Source organism: Pleurodeles waltl, chromosome 5 (assembly GCF_031143425.1).
Source record: "Pleurodeles waltl isolate 20211129_DDA chromosome 5, aPleWal1.hap1.20221129, whole genome shotgun sequence".
Classification (NCBI taxonomy): Eukaryota; Metazoa; Chordata; class Amphibia; order Caudata; family Salamandridae; genus Pleurodeles; species Pleurodeles waltl.
In genome coordinates this window covers 156,588,202-156,606,989 of record NC_090444.1, presented here as the reverse complement: position 1 = coordinate 156,606,989, position 18,788 = coordinate 156,588,202, and the positions used below count along the sequence as shown (strand labels likewise).

Sequence of the window (18,788 nt, the reverse complement as noted above, 5' to 3'; positions counted from 1 at the left end):
TTCTCAACGCCGCTGGATCCGGCCTCCAACTGATGAATCGAGTCAGTTGGGTATTGAGTCTCGAGGCAAACAGGTCCATTGAACAAGGACCCCACTGAAGATTCAGTTGTTAGAATACTAGAGGAATGAGCTTCCAATTGCTGCCATTTCTGAGGAACCGAGAGTTCCAACCCACTATCAGATTGGCACAACCCGTTAAATATTCTGCCGCCGTCACCTAAATGTGATGTTGAAGGCAAAACTGTCAGAATTCCTTCGCGATTTCCACCAGAACACGAGATCTGGTTCCCCCCAGTCGATTGATATACTGAACCGCCAAAATGTTGTCCATACGTAGAAGGATAACATTTCACTTGTCGAGGTGAAAGGGATCGGATTGCAAAAGCACCCGCTAGAAGTTCCAGACAGTTGATATGTAGTTCCAGTTCGTCTGTTGACCACCGGCCTCCCGTCTGAACTGAACCACAACGAGCCCCCCAGCTCCACCTGCTGGCATCGGTCTCTATTATCATCTCCATGGATGACCTGCCGTTCCATGCATCCATGTGAGCTAGCCACCAAACTATTTCCGCTCTGGCTTCCTCTGACAAACCAATCTGTTCCGCATAGGCTACCCCCCTGTGGAGATATAGAATCTTCAATCATTGCAGTGCCCGGTAGTGAAGAGGGCCTGGAAAAATCGCCTGAATGGATGAGGCTAACAGACCCACCAGGCGTGCTAGGGTCTTCAATGATATAGTCGGAGAGGCAAGGGCTCTTCTCAACTCTTTCTTGATGGACCTCCTTTTCGCGGAAGGTCTACCTGAAAATCTAAAAATTCTATAACTTTGGACCAGATCATGATTGACTTGTCTGAGTTGATTAGGAAACCTAGGTCCTGCAAGAGGTGGATCGTCCAAGAGAGATGCAACAAGACTGACTCCTCAATCTGGCCAATGATCAGAATGTCATCTAGATATATAATGAGGAGCATGCCCCTTTCTCTGAGAAATTGCACCACTGGTCTTAAAAGTTTGGTGAAACACCAAGGAGCGGAAGACAGCCCGAACGGGAGAACAGAAAACTCGTACCAATGGCCTCGCCATTGAAAATTAAGAAATCGTCGATGATATTCGAATATAGGGGCTGTAAAGTATGCATCTTTGAGATCCAGATGTACCATATAATCTCCTTCTTGCAGAAGATCCATTAACAGGTGGATACCCTCCATTTTGAAATGGCAAAAAACCACCCAGGAGTTGAAATCCTTTAGATTGAGCACAAGACGCAAACCGCCTCCCTTTTTTTGCACCAGGGAAATAGAACTTACAAATCTGGAAGGGTGATAACTCGATTAGATGATGTCACGTTTCTGAAGCAGGGCCTGTACCTCTGCATCTGTGAAAGAACTCTCTATCTGGGAAAAAAGAATGGGCCGAAGAAAGAATGTCTGTTGGGGTCCAGAGTAAAACTCCAGTTGAAACCCCTTCACCGTCTGCAGAACCCAAGGATCTTGGGAAATGCGTTCCCAAGCTTTGACATGTTCCTTCAATCTCCCCCCCAGAAAAACGTCTGAGAAAGGGATGATCCTCACCTGCAGATGCTCCGTCGGAAGAATTGAAACCACCTCAGAAATTACGACCTCGGCCTCTCCGGGTTCTAGAAAGGTAGAATCCCGATCTGGAGTAAGAAGATGGGCCCTGTTGATTGTATCCTCCTGAGGTCTGGTAGAATCCACGGCCTGGCACTCGACCCCTATAGCGTCCGGCCCTGGCAAAAAGGCCACTGCTGAACATCTTTTTCATAAAAGATTGGGCTTTATCCAGTGCAGAAAAAGTAGCTACATACTTCCCCAAGTCCTTGACAAATTTGTCCCCAAAGAGCAAGCCATTTGCCAGAGAACCTGCTTCATTGGTGGCTAATTCCACTAGTTTGGGATCGATTCTCATAAAAAATGAGTGTCTGCGCTCCGTGGACATGGCATAATTAGCATTGCCTAAAAACAATTGGCTCGTTGGGCCCATTCTAATATGATTTTCGGGTCCATAGGAGCTTTAGACTCCTTAGCTTGGACAGCTAACTCCAAGATCTTTGTTAAGGGACCAGATATGTCCAAAAGTTTGTCCTGACAGCTTCTCCAGGCTCGGTCTAGGCCCTTCTTAGGGTCCTTGGAAAACCTCTTTATGAAGGTGGCCATATAGGAATCAAGTTCAGGTGTCTCCGCCATCTTGCCCTGCAACGAAGGGTGTGGGCATTCAGAGCGCAAAGTATTGCAAAGGTCTCGATCAAAACCTTTTCTGATTCGGTCTTGTACATAATGTGCTACCTCTGCACATGGTATCTATTCTGTAGATCGCGGATGGATTATATTCTCCGTATCAAAAGATAAAGTACTGGAGGTCTGGTCATTCTCTTTTGTATTACGTGACTTGCGTGTGCGCTTACCAGAAGGCTTTGGTTCAGCTTGGTCATGATCAGAACCTGAGGATATTGAATTTGATGAGGGATTGTCCTCTGTATGAACAGAAGGTTCCATACCGGTCTCCGGAATCTCCGGGGCCGGAAAAGAACCATATTCGTGGTCCTGCATGACAGATGCAGCCATATGCGCTAGGATCTCCGTGGATGAGGCTGGTCCTTTTGAGGCTCGTCTGGGAAACCCCACATCCATTCTCTGGCCCAGCTGGGAACCAGTGTCAGGTAGTGAACGTCCTCGCAGTTCACGGCGGCCAAATCTTGTCAGTGGTTTATTAAAGGGCTTTAAAGCCTTTATAAGAGCCTGATTTACGGAATCCTGGACATGGTAATCCAAGGCTTCCACTAATCTCTCCTCCATATGCTGTTCTTCAGCTAACTCAGGAAGATCCTGGTCATATTCATCCTCTTCGGCATAGTACGCCATAATTCTCTTGAGGTTTAATGAAGGAGTTCAATTGGGGGGAACAAATGACCCAGCAGGAATAGACTCGTAAGAGTCAATCAAAATATATATAAATATATATCTGATTTAAATTGCAGGCTAAAGTGTGGAGGCAGATCCTGCTAATATCCCCATGGGAAAGCCTCAATCTCGTTTTGTCAGACTCCGCTGTTGGCGCGGTTTCAATCCCATGTTATCGGAGGATAAACTGTGTACTTGTTCCATTCTGTCTAAACACAAAGGGTTCTCCTCCCACCCCCTTTGTGGCAAGGTTCATTGGCCAGGGGGAAGCACTAGGTGGTGGCTGACTTGCATTCACCCTTCACACATTGTATCTGGGACTACATATCCCAGCAACCCTCAAGGTTAGCCATTTTTAGGGAGTGGCTCTGCTATATAAACCAGCCACACCCAATCTCCAGTGCACACTATTCTGGAGCCTTCATCAAGCTGACTCAGTTTCCAGACTCTGCTAACGACCGTTCCATTAGGATTTTCCCTAATGGTGTTTGTGTCAGTTACCAGTTACCTGTTGCCTTGAATACAAAGTATCTAAATAGCTGCCACTTTGCTAAAGAATAACATTTGTTCTTGTTTATTGATTTTCCAAATAGCTGCCACTTTGTTAAAAAATAACATTTGTTCTTGTTTATTGATTTTTCCAAAGAGCTGCCATTTTGCTAAAGAATTTGTTCTTGTTTATTGATTTTTGGATTGCTTGTGCTATTTATTTAACACATGTTAAATAGAAAAAGAGAATTGACCTTGTAATAGTTTTTCCTTTGCAGCATCTCGTTTGTTCTTGTAATCACTAAAAAGAAAAAGAGTGGACTTCTATTTAGAACGATTTTCTTGTGATATTAACCCTTGATTTCCTGGTTTCTATTTTGGGACTTACTATTTCTCTTGAGTTTCTGAGTTTTCTAACATATGCTCTCTGGTATCTTATGGTGTTGGTTTGGAGTGCCAATTATTAGATTGTCAAGTGAGAATAGGGAGTTTAGTTTATTTAAAATGTTTGATGGAAAACATATTTACAATTTTATATTGTTTGATTTATAAATACTGTGATTGTTGTTCTATGGTAAGTCTAACAGTTTTTCCTTTTAGGTCTCCCTCCTGGCTGTTCCCATCCTAATTCCCTTTCCTCCGCCTGGCCGCTCCAATCATCAGTGCTATTACAGCATTCTGAGTTGGTGCTGCCTGGAGATGGGCCTCTAAATCATCAACGCACATACTCCGAGGAATGGGCCTTGACACGTTTATTCACCCCGTTGGGCGTTCAGGGGCTAAAAATAAACTAAGGGCCATATTTATACTTTTTGACGCAAAACTGCGCAGATGCAGTTTTGCGTCAAAACATTTACAGCCAGCTAACGCCATTCCAATGCACCAGGCGGGCTCCTTATTTATGGATTGATGTTAGCCGGCGCTGCGGGCTGTTCAGAGTAAAAAAAAATGACTCTAATCAGGCAGCGCCGGCGTGGGGGAAAATGGGGATTGTGCGTCAAAAAATGGTGCAAGTCAGGTTAGAGTAAAAAAAATCATGGCTCTAACCGGACTTGCGCCGTTTTTTGACGTACAACCCCCAATGGAAATGACTCCTGTTTTAGAAAAGACAGGAGTCATGCCCCCCTGCCCAATGGCCATGCCCAGGGGAGTTCTGTCCCTGGGCATGGCTATTGGGCACAGTGGCATGTAGGGGTTCCCAAGTTAGGCCCCCTTATGCTACTATTAAAAAATTAAAAAATACTTACCTCAACTTACCTGTACTTGCCTGGGATGGGTCCTCCCATCCATGGGTGTCCTCCAGGGGTGGGTGGTGGTGCCAGGGGGTGTCCCGGGGGCAGGGAAGGGCACCCGTGGCTTGCTGCCATGGTCAGAGACCATGGACATGAGCCCCCAGGTCCCTTAACGCCTGCCCTCACCCAGGCGTTAAAAATGGCGCCCATCAGGCTGGGCGCCGGTTTTTAAGGCCCGTCCCCTCCTGTGTGTCAAAATGACGCAGGAGTATAAATAAGGCGCACTGGCCTTAAAGTAATTTTTGGGACGGAAACGCCTACCTTGCATGTCATTAACGCAAAGCGGATTCCCGCATCAAGAAAATGACAGAGGAATTTTGACGTTCGTGGGGTTGGGCGTCATAGTATAAATATGGTGCAAGGTTTGTGCCGAATGTACATCAAAATTTTTGACGCACATTTGGCGCAGACAGAGTATAAATATGCCCCTTAATTGACAGAAATTGTCAAAAACGGGCGGGCACGTTTCTTCCGATACACTAGACGCTAACAAGGAGGTCGGAAGAACGCATGCGCGATAGGAGAAATAGAAAGAGGACTAGTCCTCTCCTACCACATACGTGGTCTCAGAGTCAAGGGGACTCTGAAGTGTCAAGCTCGGTGGGCAAAGCCCTTGGGATTAGTGCGCTTCTCCCAGCGTCCGCTAAAGTTCAAAAGGAGAACCAACTGATGAGCGCAACGCCGCGATCGCAAGTAAATGTTTGGAAAAGAAAACGATTGCGCGTGCATCGCCGACAGGGGAATAAAGCACCACGGTGCAGTATCAGCCCTTCTCCCACTCCACGCTGCAAATGAAGATATATATGAATGTATAAACCATTGCGTCATAATAGAAAATCAAAGGAGGAACAACTTATCTTAAGGCAGCGAGCAGCAAAGAAAAAGGAAGGACTATGTTTGCAGAGTTAGATATACAGGGAGCAGACCTGTGATTGGTGAATATTATGGACTACAGCGGTCATGGAAAATGTAGTTTTTTGTTGTAAAGTTTATTAATTGGCTGGTGTTTGTTTGCAGTAAAGAGAGAGAAAAGCATAATCTGAAGCCTCCGGGCCAGACATACAGTAGAATTCATTTGAACCTGAGCAAGTATATTTTTCTTGTGATTCAGCAAAACAAGACATCATTATCAAATTCATAGATATTGACACTTTCACAAAAAATAAGTGTATAAGTTATGTGTATTAGTCCTCTCGAGCGAATACGAATCTTGTTTCACCGTTTGCTTTCAAAATACGGAAGTTCAACTATTTTTACTGGGAAGCTAGAAAGAAAACATACCTGGCTCAAGAAACCAGTAAAAATTAATCCACATCGTAGTTTATTCTGAACAATTTCCTCAAATGCTATAAAGTAACAAAACGTCTCGAAACAAACTGACACAAAACCGCTACAATCAATATTTCACGTCCCGTTCTCAGCAAGTTTCCTCTGGTGCTATATAGTTGCAAACCTACCAAAACTAAAATAAAGGAAAACTGCTACAGTTTGGCTTACCTCAATCAGTGTGCCCAGTTCTGACAGGCACCTGACGATTTCTAGAAAGAAAGTTGAGCATCATTTGCCCTCTTTACTTTATAGCCTGAGTTCAGTGCAACTCCTGTATGTTCCAAACTCGAAAGTAGTCCAGGAATACATGTCTACAAGGGCCGCCATTTGTAAAAGTCTTACCCTCTCTGATTATTACAAGACTTAGGTCATTAAGTTCCAACTGCAGGAGAAGGCAGTACCGGTGCCATGTTTCAACTGACCAATCCGCAAAAGAAGTTGCAAAGACCAAGTCCTTCTTCGTTTGTCCCTATTGTAATCTCAGCTCGTCTGATATCACTGCAGGCCGCCCTTTCATTTGGAACTTTTTTAGACCACCATCATGGATTGGACTCTTCTCGCTAAGTAAAACACAGGAAGCTACTGTTTTGGAAAGCTGCTGCATGAACTCACATAAAGTTCTGGATTGTAACGAGGAACACAGGAGAAGGAAGTGTCTGCACTTGTGTGCTGCCTGGTCAATCCAGCGCCTGTTTTAGTGTCTAAGGGTGCATACATTGTAGAAAACAAAGCTACTGACGTTGTTGCTGGTTGTTGGAGGGTTGGTTTGGTCAACGGAAAAATAACATTAGTATTGTTTTTTTTTTTTTTCAAGCAACAACTTACTGGATATAGCAGTGTTATAGTTATATAGTCATATAGTTACGTTTATATAGTCCACTTATATAACCCTGTTTCTGTAATTGTGATATGTTTTTATAGTATGCAGTAAACACTTGTTTGTTTGTTTGGGTTGGATTGGATTGGATGGCAATTGAAGTATTCTGTTTTTGTTACAGCAAAAGCTGCACTTTGTGAGTTTGCTCGGCGCCGGACTCCTGTGTGGAACAGCTCTGGCGATCATCATTCCTGAGGGGATTGAGCTTCTAGAAGATTCTTCACGAGGTCAGAATAAAACATTTTAGTCAGTTGTCAACACAAAAAAACAATAAATCATTTAGATCCTTTGAACGGGATGGGTCATCCAAATGCAAGAGGGTTACCATATCCTGTGCATCACTTTGTTGAAATATACTAGATTTCATATTTTATGAAGCTAATTATGGGTAATGTTTGAGAGTGGAGTACCATTAGGGCAACGTTCCGGTGCTCAGTCCACCTGTGTTCTTTATCTGTGAGGTGGTATGAGTTGGTGCTCAGTACTGGCATTTGGGAAGTTACTTTATTGAGGCAGTCATTCATGATGTCTTTCTCCAAATTAACAGGGGTTCCTGACCTTTTGCCAATTTCCAAGAGCATTATGGGTAGTAAAACAAGTGTGACCAAGCGCAATGGCCAGTTTCTGTATTCTCCATAATGACGTGTTTCCAGAATAGCTTAGGGTGGGTTTAACATGAGGATCATTTCTTCTATCCCTTTCCTAATGTAAATCCAAAAATATTGCATACTTCTCCATCAAACAAAGGGAAGGAAAGTAGGCAAGCTACTGCCTGTGATGAAGAGATTTTTGTATGTGGACCTGGGCAAAGACTGTTTTTTTAAATAAGTATGTATCTGTTCCCAGAGCAGTAGGGAAAGGGAAACCTTCTGGGACCAGTAACTCTACTTTGGCTCTTCCAAGAAATGTTTATTCTCACAAGCCAGAAACTGTGATCATGCTACTGCAGACACTGGGGTAGAACAATGCATTCTTCACACAGCTGTAATCCTGAACATACCCTAGTCCATCACCTATTTGAACTCTCACCTTTTGATTACTCTTTAACCTGGAAATGTAAGAAGGTGCACCATTTGCTGCGTGCAGAACATTTCACTATATTCTCTGATGTTAACATGGTAGCAAAGCGGGCAGTAAATGTAAGCACAAAACCATTGCTTCAGAAGAAGTTCCCCCTCAAGTACCTAAAGGCATTTAAATGTCCATGATGCAAATAAATAAACATAGACACATTAACTTATTTGAGTTTTATATGAAGTTTATATTTTAAAAAGTATGTGTGAATGTGAATGTGGAAGCTTGGGAATTGCAGTGGCTGTAATGGCAGCTAAGTGTCAGGGAAGCTACTTATTTGGAAACCTGGGAAGAAGCTAACTATATATCTCCTTCAGGAAAAAAGGATGATGGAAATGCGTTATTATATTACTTGGGGCAGATTTTGGTCTGCGTGGCTGGCCATGTACACAATTGAGTGTTTTGCAAATGAGTTTCACCCACTTAGTCCACCACAAATGTTTCACTTTTGACCTTTACTGTGGGTGGCTCGCACTACCCGAGTCTCACGCACGGTAATTGACAGGAAAGGCAAACAGCATGGCACAAGAATGTCCAGTTGAGTCTAGGCAGGGGGACAGATGCAGGGCAGGTTTCTTGAGCTTATGTCCCTGTAGCTCAGAACAAGAGGCCAGTCTGTTGGACCTTGGAGTCAATCTGGTGGTTCTGGGTTCAAAGGCAGGCCCGTCATCTTTCCTCAGGGAGCATGACTGTCATTCTTGCAGTGGGGCTGCAGAGCAGTCCTTCCAGCAGCAGACAGCAAAGCAGTCCTTCTTCTGAGTCTCCCACAGGTCCAGCGATGTTCTGAACAGTCAGCCTGAGAGTCTCATTCCTATGCTTGGTGCTAGCTTTGAAATGGGAGATGCTTCTGGGATCCCCGCAACAGAGGTGTTTGGAATTTCTGGCCTACCTGTACTGGTTCCAGTCTGTCTGTACTCACAATAGGCTAGTGTGAAGTTCTTTGTGTGTGAGCTGAGACAGTGTGTTTGAAATGCAAGAAGTGCTGTGCACAACACTGCCCTCCCATCATGCAATGGATGGCCTATCCTGCCAACACACATGCCCTCTATTGTGTGACTGTCTTGGAGGAATACACAAGGAACAATTGCCAACTACACCTAGTCATGTGGCCTAAGAAACTAGCTACAGGCACCAAATGGTTAGTGCAAGACAATGCCAGCTTTCTAAAAGTGGAATTTTCAGAATTGTACCTTAAAATCTGACTTTACTATTAAAGAGAGTTTATATTACAACTTCCCAGACACCAAACATGAGATTCCTAACTGCTCCGAAATAAAAATTATCACCTATTAGAAGTAATAAGGAAACCCATTGTTATCCTATGAGTCAGAACCTCTTTCACAGGGTCTCGGGGCACGCGAGTTCTACTGGGCCCAACCTTGGTGGTTGAGGACTTTTATGTCTGATGTTCTGGGGCCCGATCTACTATGGATGATGAGCAACTGGACCAAATACCCCTTCTGCACTTGGCTCTCAGTAGTAATTGTGGACAAGCAGTCAAAGGCTCCCTCGGGGAGAGTGTACATGCAGGTAAGTGAACACGACTCATAACTCCAAGTGCACACAGTACAAATAATGAATCAATATGTAGTCCAATTCCTATTTTTCTAAGAAAAAGAAGTATTTTTATCTCTAACTCTACACATTCAAAGGAATAACAACATTCTTGAGCACTAACACAATCCCCTTGAGGTCGCGACTCTAGTAGTTGTCAGACAAATCCTTCTCCCACCCTCCTCCTTATACGTGCTTAGGTTATTCCCTATTTACTGTTGGCTGCATCTGGAAGTGCTTACTAGTAGGCCGTACGCAAGAGGTTGTGGAAAAAGGTTTCACGAGTCCTGGCATGCTGGTCACACAGTTACTTCAACGGTGACCCCCTTTGGCATACTGGGTCACCACAACAGGGCAGTGCAAGCTTGGAGCCCTCCACACAGTGGTTGATGCTTGAGTCTATAGCAGCCCTCTCCTGACCCTCTCCTGGCATACTGGGATTGCTGAAAACAATCCTTCACATGGCCTATAACCTGATTGGTGAACAGCAGAACCCTTACACCTCACACAGGGAGTTCTTATGGTAGGACTTCCCACTGGATCTCCCTCCCTCCAATGCTTTCCTCTTCCTCACAAGGCACACTGATCTTGGCAAGCAGCCAGTCTCTGGTGTTCCTGGCTCCAATGGTCTTGGTTTTTGTGGGCAATGTCCCCTCACCCAGCACAGAGACTAGCAGGCCTTTGCCCCCAGTCCTGGTCACTGGCAGAAGTCTTGCAGAGCTTTCTTTCCTCACACAGCCTTTTTGACTGCTTGGTGGATGACAGTTTGGGGTTTCAACCTCCCTTTCTTATAGTTCTTTCCAGACACCAAAATATGATTTAGGGTCTGACTCTTTGAAGTTTTATGTCAGGGTTGTGCTTCCTTTGAAATGTACTCCCTTTCCTTTTCTTCTTTTCTCATGTTTATCACAGCAGGCAAGAATCGAAAGCTGATTGTCCCACAACACAGTTCATGGGAATGACAGGAGTTCTCACCTGGCTGTCAGCCACCATGATACATGCATCTGAAGGTTAATATCAGGCTCCCAGCCCTACTCTCTGCCCTTTGTTTTTTCAGCCCCATATCCTTCCTGAGATCTGTCCAGGTTCCCTGTATCAAAGAGCAACCTTTTGAAGTGTAAATGGAGGAGAGTCCTTTCCTAACTTACTCATGTGTGTATCCACCCAGCTCAAAGGAATGCACCAATACACAATTCCGTCTAGAGGGATTCCTCTCTTCCTCATGTCTTCACCAGGCAAGTCTGGGCTTCCCCAAATGGAACCCAGGGTCTTCTATGAAATGTACCATAGCATGTACATTTGCACTCAGTATACATTCATAGCACATTCTTTGTTCAGTTCTTGTACCTCCATGCATTGTGCCATTATAGACACACACACATACAGCACACACATTCAGTCTGTGCACACTGCTCAGCATAATAGCTTTTCTGAATTGCACCAGGGTGTGCCATTTTCAAACACACACACTGCCAGCCCACACACTCGCCATGTGCGCACTTCACAATACTTCAACGTTCATGTATTTCACTGCATGCAAGCACAAATACATCCAGCACATGCTTTCATCGTACATGCACTCCACAGCACTACCCCTTTCATGTCATATATTCCCCGCAGGCATTCATACACTGAGCACATGCACTAATCCCACATGTACTTCACAGTACTGTTGTCTCCATGTAATGTACCCTTCTCTGCGCAGCACTCCAAATCTACCTGATTTAAGCCAAGGATGAGTTAAGCACACAGCAGCTGAACTTTTAGAAAGGTGAGTGAGACTGTACGCCTCACTCCAGTAACACAGGTTAAAAAGGACCTGTTCACTACTACTGATTACTACACGGTATGCTGCAACCAGCAGGCGTGCACTGCTTAACTCCTGGTGAAAAAGGCAGCCATCAACCGCCAGGAGGGTATGGATTTGGGCACCCCTCCAGTTCAGCAAGACTGCAATCCATGAGACAGGCCTGTGTCAAGGCACACACATGACTCGTATTTACCTATGACAAAAATCAGCTTTAGGGATCAATAGTACAGTAGGGCACGGGTACATATCTTTCACCATGCAGAGGACGTTTCTGTCCCAACACTCTGGGAGAGGTAGACCTGGCAGTAGTGAAAAGTAAATTTGTGGGTTTTTCATTACTGGGACATATAAAACTCAAACGTCCATGGCAAACTTTTAAATACAAGGCACCTTGGCATATGGGCTGTTTAGGGTCTACCCTATGTGTGGCCTATATGTATTAAAATGGGAGTTTTAGGCTTGGCAGAAGGATTGATTTTTTTTCCAAGCCAAATTGGTATTAACCTGCATACAGGCTACAATGGCAGAAGTGAGAAGTGGATGGCACGATAAGTACTGTAGGTCCAGTAGTATCATTTAATTTTCCAGTCCTGGGTATATGATACACCACTTTACTAGTGACTTACAAGTAAATTAAATATGCCAATTGGGCGTAAGCAAATTTTACCAGGTTTAAAGGAGAAAGCATAAACACTTAAGAACTGGTTAGCAGTGGCAAAATTCGCAGAGTCCCAAAAACCAAGAAAAATGGCTTTAGAAAACAGGAGTGGTGAAAACAAAAGGTTTGAGAGTGACCCTGCAGTGAGGGCCCCCAAGCCATCTTTCAGCCCCCAGGATGCCTCCAGGAACTCCGTTACCTGTAGGCCGGCAATAAGGGTACTCCATCTATTGCCGGGTGCGTTGCCCACCTCGTGCCTGTGTTTGGGGGCATGGTTTGTCCCAGCCATCAGCTGCCCTGCCTATGCTCCTTGAGGGCAGGAGGAATCAAGATGGCTCCCGCTGAGGTTGGGAGGACAGGCTGCTCCTTCCTGGGAGGAGCACAAAGGAACTGCAGGTGGGTCCTGAGCAGCTCCAAAAGGCTAATACTGCACTGGGGAGATAGCAAAGCCGCTGAGACCTTATTGCTCCCCACCCAGCCCCCCTGTGAGCCCTCAAGCATATTTGAGTCCCAGGAGGGACTAGGGCATCCCAAACTCAAAACAGAAACACTGGGAATACATGTGGTGGAAGACCCCAAAAGAAAGAGTCACCCCATAATGCCCACATGCGGGTTCATCTCCATATTGTGCTGCAGAAGTGCATCAGTCTTCTGCAGAACAGGTTTACCAAAAACCTGCCCTGAGATTTGGGGGTTACTAAATGGGTTACCCCAAGAGCATTTTTTGTCATTTATAAGCTGTTCTGGAGCTGAGGCTGTGTGCTTTTCAGCTGGGGAGTACAGGGACCAGTTATGGTTGACCCCATAACTGCATTATGTGGCCTGACAAGGTTAATGAAAGACTCTAAAACATGTTCATGGTTTATTTGAATTGCCATATGTTAGAAATGGAGTTTCTGATTGGCTATGGTTTACACCTAAGCCAGGCAGAACCCACCACTCTAGTCAGGGTGGGTAAGTTGCACACTAAAGACAACCTGTGCTCACCCCCTGGTGGCTTGGCACAGAGCACTCAGGCTTATCCCAGAGATCATGTGTAAGGCATTTGTGCAACACACTTGCAATAGCAACACAATACATACACCACAAAAGAGACTTCACACAGGGTTATATAAAAATATATTTCTATATTGTATATATATTCCAAATGACATAATTCCTTAATGCTTTGCATGGTATCCCATCAATGAAATAACATTTGTTATACTTCACAAATGACATACATCGTAAATACTATGCCCAATATGTCGTACTCGTTATGGGTATTCAGAACAACTTACACTAAATCATCAGGGCATAAAATGTAGTTCGGTTAGGAAAAATGCCTAACTCCCCAGGTGCCACCCCGTTTATACAAATGACCACGGGTATTGCAGTAAAAACATATTAGCTATTGCGGAGGTATCAGCGAAGCATTCCCATCTATAGCAGAATAAACAGTTGTTGTAGGGAATAATATAGAGCCGCTGGAGCACTTATGCTCCATGGAGTTTGTGTTGTAGGTGGAAACATCAATGACCCAGAAAGAACACAGCAGGTCCGATGCCCTCTAGGGCCACTCAGATCGCTACCCTCACCACAACCTGGGAGCCGCTCGGACACAGCTCCTTGTGCAACCCCAGGTACTGGGCAGCTGAAATGTGGGGTGGGGGCAAGCCCCCTAAGAGTTTACTCAGGTGCAGGGTGCTCACAAGGTAGGCTGGGGACTCTGCCAAAATTCCGCACGCGCTCACCAGGTGCACTGGTCACCCCCCCCGGAGCATGCAGGACAGTTACCCGGACTCCAGGTGCCTCTCCAACCCCGCAGCACCTCCCGGTCAGACAGAGGAAACACAGAAGGTTGCTGGAAGGAGGCGTGATTCCCAGGTCTCTGGAGCAGGGATAAGTAGTGGCAGCGGCCACACCATGCCACCCTTTGATGGCCAAGCTCTCCTCCTGAATGCGCGGTGACCCTTAGTGACAGTGTGGAGCACAGCCCATCCCTCCAAAACATTCCTTCCTCATGGGGATGGGGCCCCACTGGAGAGATTCTTGATGGCCAGACGTAGTATCTTCAGCAAAGTCAGTACCTATACCGGCTCCACTTCCAGATGGGTGGAGGTGCCTCCGCACGATGTCCTCGTCGCCAAATCATTATTTTCCTAGCTGGAGGGGCATGCTGGAGGGAATACCAAGTCACTCTCTTCAGCACAAAGACTCTCAGTTTGTGCTCCTGGCAGCAGGATAAAAGCACTCTGTAGTGTTGTTTATTGGTAATGTGTATTTTCATTTAGGTTAACTTCATTTTGTTTCTATGTTTTATTCGGTATGTTCCACTCAACCCTTTCTGTGGTGTTATTGTACTGGGTCAGTGGGGAGATTCTAGAATGGAATGGGAATCTGTAACAGATGGTGAGGTTTTCCACAAGATAAGCGGGGCGGTGGATGTTCTATCTTTGTAAATAATGCCACTGGTTTTGAAGATGGTGGAGGATATCAAGGGGAGCCAATGGAGCTCATTAGGAATGAGGTGATGTGATCATATTTCTGCAGGCTCAGGTTAAGTTGTGCTATTGCATTTAGGATGCCCCTAAGTGGTGCCAGTCTGGGGAGTGGGAGGCCATGAAGTATGACATCACTACCATCCATATGCAAGAGTTTGAGGGTTTGTATTGCAGTTCTGAAGTGGCTTTAGATTGGAAATTTAGACTGGACTCTGCAAGTACAAAAATCGTATGTATCCGTACTGCACTAGTCTGAAAATATATCTATGATCTACAATAAAACAGTATCTAAATGAGTTACCCTGGCACTGGAGATGTATAATGTCACGGCTTTAATAGCAGTCTTAAAAGGCTCAGAGATCTGGTGGTATGCAAATTGTAGTATTTTGTCAATGGCAGAAAATAGATTCATTATCTCTCTCTTTGCCCGTCCAATGAGTTCTTTGTTGACTCCTTTGCATTTGGATATGGCAGTCGAAAAGATTGCTTTGAAAGCTCAATGCAGACAGCTGATCTATTGCATAGGGTATGGACCTCTAGGAGCTTTATCAAGAGGGTCTAAGTGATGTCTTTGTTCCTGCTTGTGCCCGGAAAATAACTTGGATGACCCAGGTCAAAACTATATTGGGGAAATTGGGTCTGGAGATGTTTTGGTTGTATCCAGAGGAGATTTATTCTCTCTCCAAAATGAATATGAAAACATTATATTGGGAGTGTCTGTAGAAACCATTTGCAGACGTAGAGGATCACTAACAGTGGAGTTTACTTATTTTAAACCTTTCCCAATGTATGAGAGAACCATTGAGGACATCACGCCTCCATTAGCCTGTAAACTTTATGTACAATTCAGGTGCAAATCTCTCCCAACCAACGCTTACTGCATTATGTGGTCTGATGTACCACCTAACAGAGATGAGTGTCCGGCTTGTGAAGGGAGCAAGGTGTCACTAATACATATTTTCTTCTTTGGCCCGGCCTATGGGCACCAAAGAGAAAAATGACCAGTGCCCCTGTGCAGGAAGTTGGGTGTCAGAAGGTATTTGGGGGCATACAGGATTCTCAGTACTGATAGTTCTAGGTTAGTGGTATTTTCTATTGCAAGATTCCTTATGTCAGCTTGGATCTGGGGAACTAAATTTATCTAAGCTAGAATGCTGCTTTTGTCATAAAATCTTGATGTACAGGTGAAAAGTCTATTGATCCCATGTTTGCCCTAGAACCTCTATCGAAGTCTTGTTTTAGCTCTTTTGTAAAATCTGCACTTTATTATTTGTCAATAAATTATTGCTAAAATGTGATTGAGGGCTAGAAAGATCAACAGATTGAGTACTCAATCAAGTATTTGGACTTTATAGTTGTTTTGTATATGATATTGCAATCTAGATGCAACACTAATGTTCCAAAGTCAAAGAGTAGATAAAGTTGATTCTCTAAGACTCTGCTAAATACACGCACAACCTTTGCTTTGTTAAAGCTAGATAACTGCTAATGCTAACAATTTGGATAAACATTTCTCACATGTTTTGATTTATATGGCTTTTTAAGATGAGTATTGTCAATTTTCAACTTTGATGTGTATCTTTATGATTTTTTTGACCGAAATAAAGTGAAAATGATGATCTTAGACAGTAAGTTACAGAAAGTTTTGAGGAAGCTTTGGCTAATCCTACCAAAAACATATGGAAATCTGAATCAAATATAAGAGGGAGAAATCTAGACATAATCTGCAATCTCATTACTGTAAGTTGCAGAACGGCTAGAAATCAGCCAGCCCAAAACATATATCATAATAGTAAGACATCATCTTTAAATGATGTTGTAATAACTACCCCAGAGAATTTCAAACTCATGAAGGATGTGAAAGTGTGTAACTTACTGTGTAGTGACAATAGACCACTTCACATTGTAGTATGGAATAGTGCTCAATAATTGATAATCAAAAGCAATACAGGGATAATTTGACCAATTCCACAAAAAATGACTTTATAGAGGGTATGTTGAAACTACTGATGTTAACAAAAGCTAAAGCGTATAGTGAAATATTAGAAAATTATAATAATTTCATATAGGAAATAAAATTATCCCCAGAAAGGAAAAACAACCAACAGGATAATCAAAAGAGGAAACCAAATAGAACTTTTACTCCAATGTGGAAATAAAAGAAACTTTAAATAAGTGTGTCTAAGGAACATTCAAATCATTGAAAAGGGTTCCCAGAAAAAAATCAAATTGGATTTATGAAAGGACATTCTGCTATTCCATAGTTGTCTCTTTTTGAAACTATAGGTAGAGAAATATGTAAGAATTAAAGCGAAACCTTTCTATGTGGCATACATAGCTGTTACCACAGTGTTTGACAGCATCAAAATAAAAAAGATTATGGAAAAATAGCACATTGGGAATACTTTTAGGCTTCTTTAAGTTAATATTGGAATCCTGGACAAGCATTGAACTGGGAAGAAATGGGACATTAGCTCAGAAAATAGAAACACCTACTGGTTTAAGACAGAAGGAATGCACAAAAATGATACAGAAGTTTGACTACCAGAAATTGAAGATTGAGATTGAAGAATGAAAATCAATATTCTTATTTGGAGGTGAATACCACTAGACACTTAAGTGACCAAAGGCTCATAGAAACTATAATAGTATGGGCGAAGACTGTTCCAAGAGCTTTGAAGAAACTCGCTTATAAGCTTGTTCATAGATCACTGGAGGTATTAAGAGAGTCTTATAATCTGAAAATGTAAGTGTGTTGCTCTGTGGATATGACACCCTATATAATGGGAGTTTTTAAAAATGTAGACTAATGAAATGAGTATCTGGAATCACTGGATTGGCCTCCCACAAGGAACTGCACATTGAGACTTCAATTGGGCATGACATTTAACATATGGCTTTTGTTGATGTGATTGTCCAAAAATCTACATTCACAAACTTTCGACACACATTACTTGTCTGATTAACAAAGGTGGTTGAGTATGCAAAGTAGTACCACAAGAGGACTCTTGTATGCACTCTTTCATGATAATTTGAAGAGCCTTGAAACATGCAACTCCCTGTTAGTAAAAATGCAAAAAAGGTACAATCCTTTCTATTTTTACAGATTGTAAAATTATTGTAAATTAATGCCCCTTAATTTTCCCATTATAATTCCATTTTAGCTGTTTTGATGCTAATTCACAGAGGCATGAATGAGTACGAAAAGGGGCCTTGAAGACTAATACTCAATGTACACCAAAATGCCTCTCAATAGGCCCAAGTGGTATCAATTTGGGAAATAGGAGAATTGAAAAGACACTAATTTTAGATACCATAATGCTTATTATGAAAATAAGACACAAAGGATGGCTTTGTACTTTACTTATTGAACTTTTATAGTGCTACATTGGCTTAACGCCTGAGCTGTAAACCTTACGCCCATAAAGTCACTGCTACAGGAGACCAACTTTTAAAGATTCAGTTGGTCCGATTCACAAAGGAAACTGTAACCTAATAAGTTTTAAGCTTATGCCTATGATTTTCATAACCATAGTCTTTTCTTCTTTTTTGGAATCCATGCAAATCCTTTATGTCACACATTGAAATCTAAAAACAAAAAAAAAGATTTTTTGAAGTACACAACCTTAAACATGTGGAATCCCACAAATTATTATGGTTATCGTTAAGAAGCAAAATTATGTTTTCTCTTTTCAAATAGAAAGTATTTTCCACTTGGTTAATTGTCTTACAGTATTTGGTGCCTTTTCACACCTAGTTTGCACTCTTACTCCATGATTCTTAGTACCAAAGTTAAGTTTTAAATTTGTTTCATAAACTCTTTTGAGTATATTTGTGAGTGGCTACAAAATGGAGCCTTTATGGATAGTCATTGCATTCCTAATGACCATGTCCACATTCCTAATGGTCATGTCCGTGGCTTACGTTAAGCTGGTGGTTTCTGATGCTCAGCATCAACACTTAATTGTCAACACCAGCACTTATGACAGCCTGCCACATGGTGGCACAATTTGTGTAATTTATAGATGAGCGCAACAGCAGTTGTTCATTAATTCAATATACAGTAACTATAGCTAATACATGGGCCCAAGGCATTCTTATAGCTTCGGGGGACTGGAACTGTCTGAATTGGGAAACGTCCTCAACCATGCGTTGTAAACAATGCAGACTTTTCCCATGCAGGCCTAACCACTCTTAACACAATGCATGGCTTTTTCTATGCCTTAACCACTAATGTGCTGAACTACTCGTATGCGTGGTTAAGGCACAGAAAGCCATGCTTTGTTCATGGGAGGAGGCGGA

General features: G+C 43.1%; 1 protein-coding gene across 1 annotated transcript in view; it reads left to right on the top strand.

Moving 5' to 3' along the window:
- LOC138295497 (zinc transporter ZIP9-like) overlaps nucleotides 1–18,788 on the top strand; it is a 164,127-nt gene that overhangs the window by 18,531 nt on the left and 126,808 nt on the right. The window contains exon 2 of the mRNA XM_069233838.1: nucleotides 7,029–7,134. Within this exon, the coding sequence (XP_069089939.1) occupies nucleotides 7,029–7,134 (106 nt within the window). The remainder of the gene's footprint in view (nucleotides 1–7,028; nucleotides 7,135–18,788) is intronic.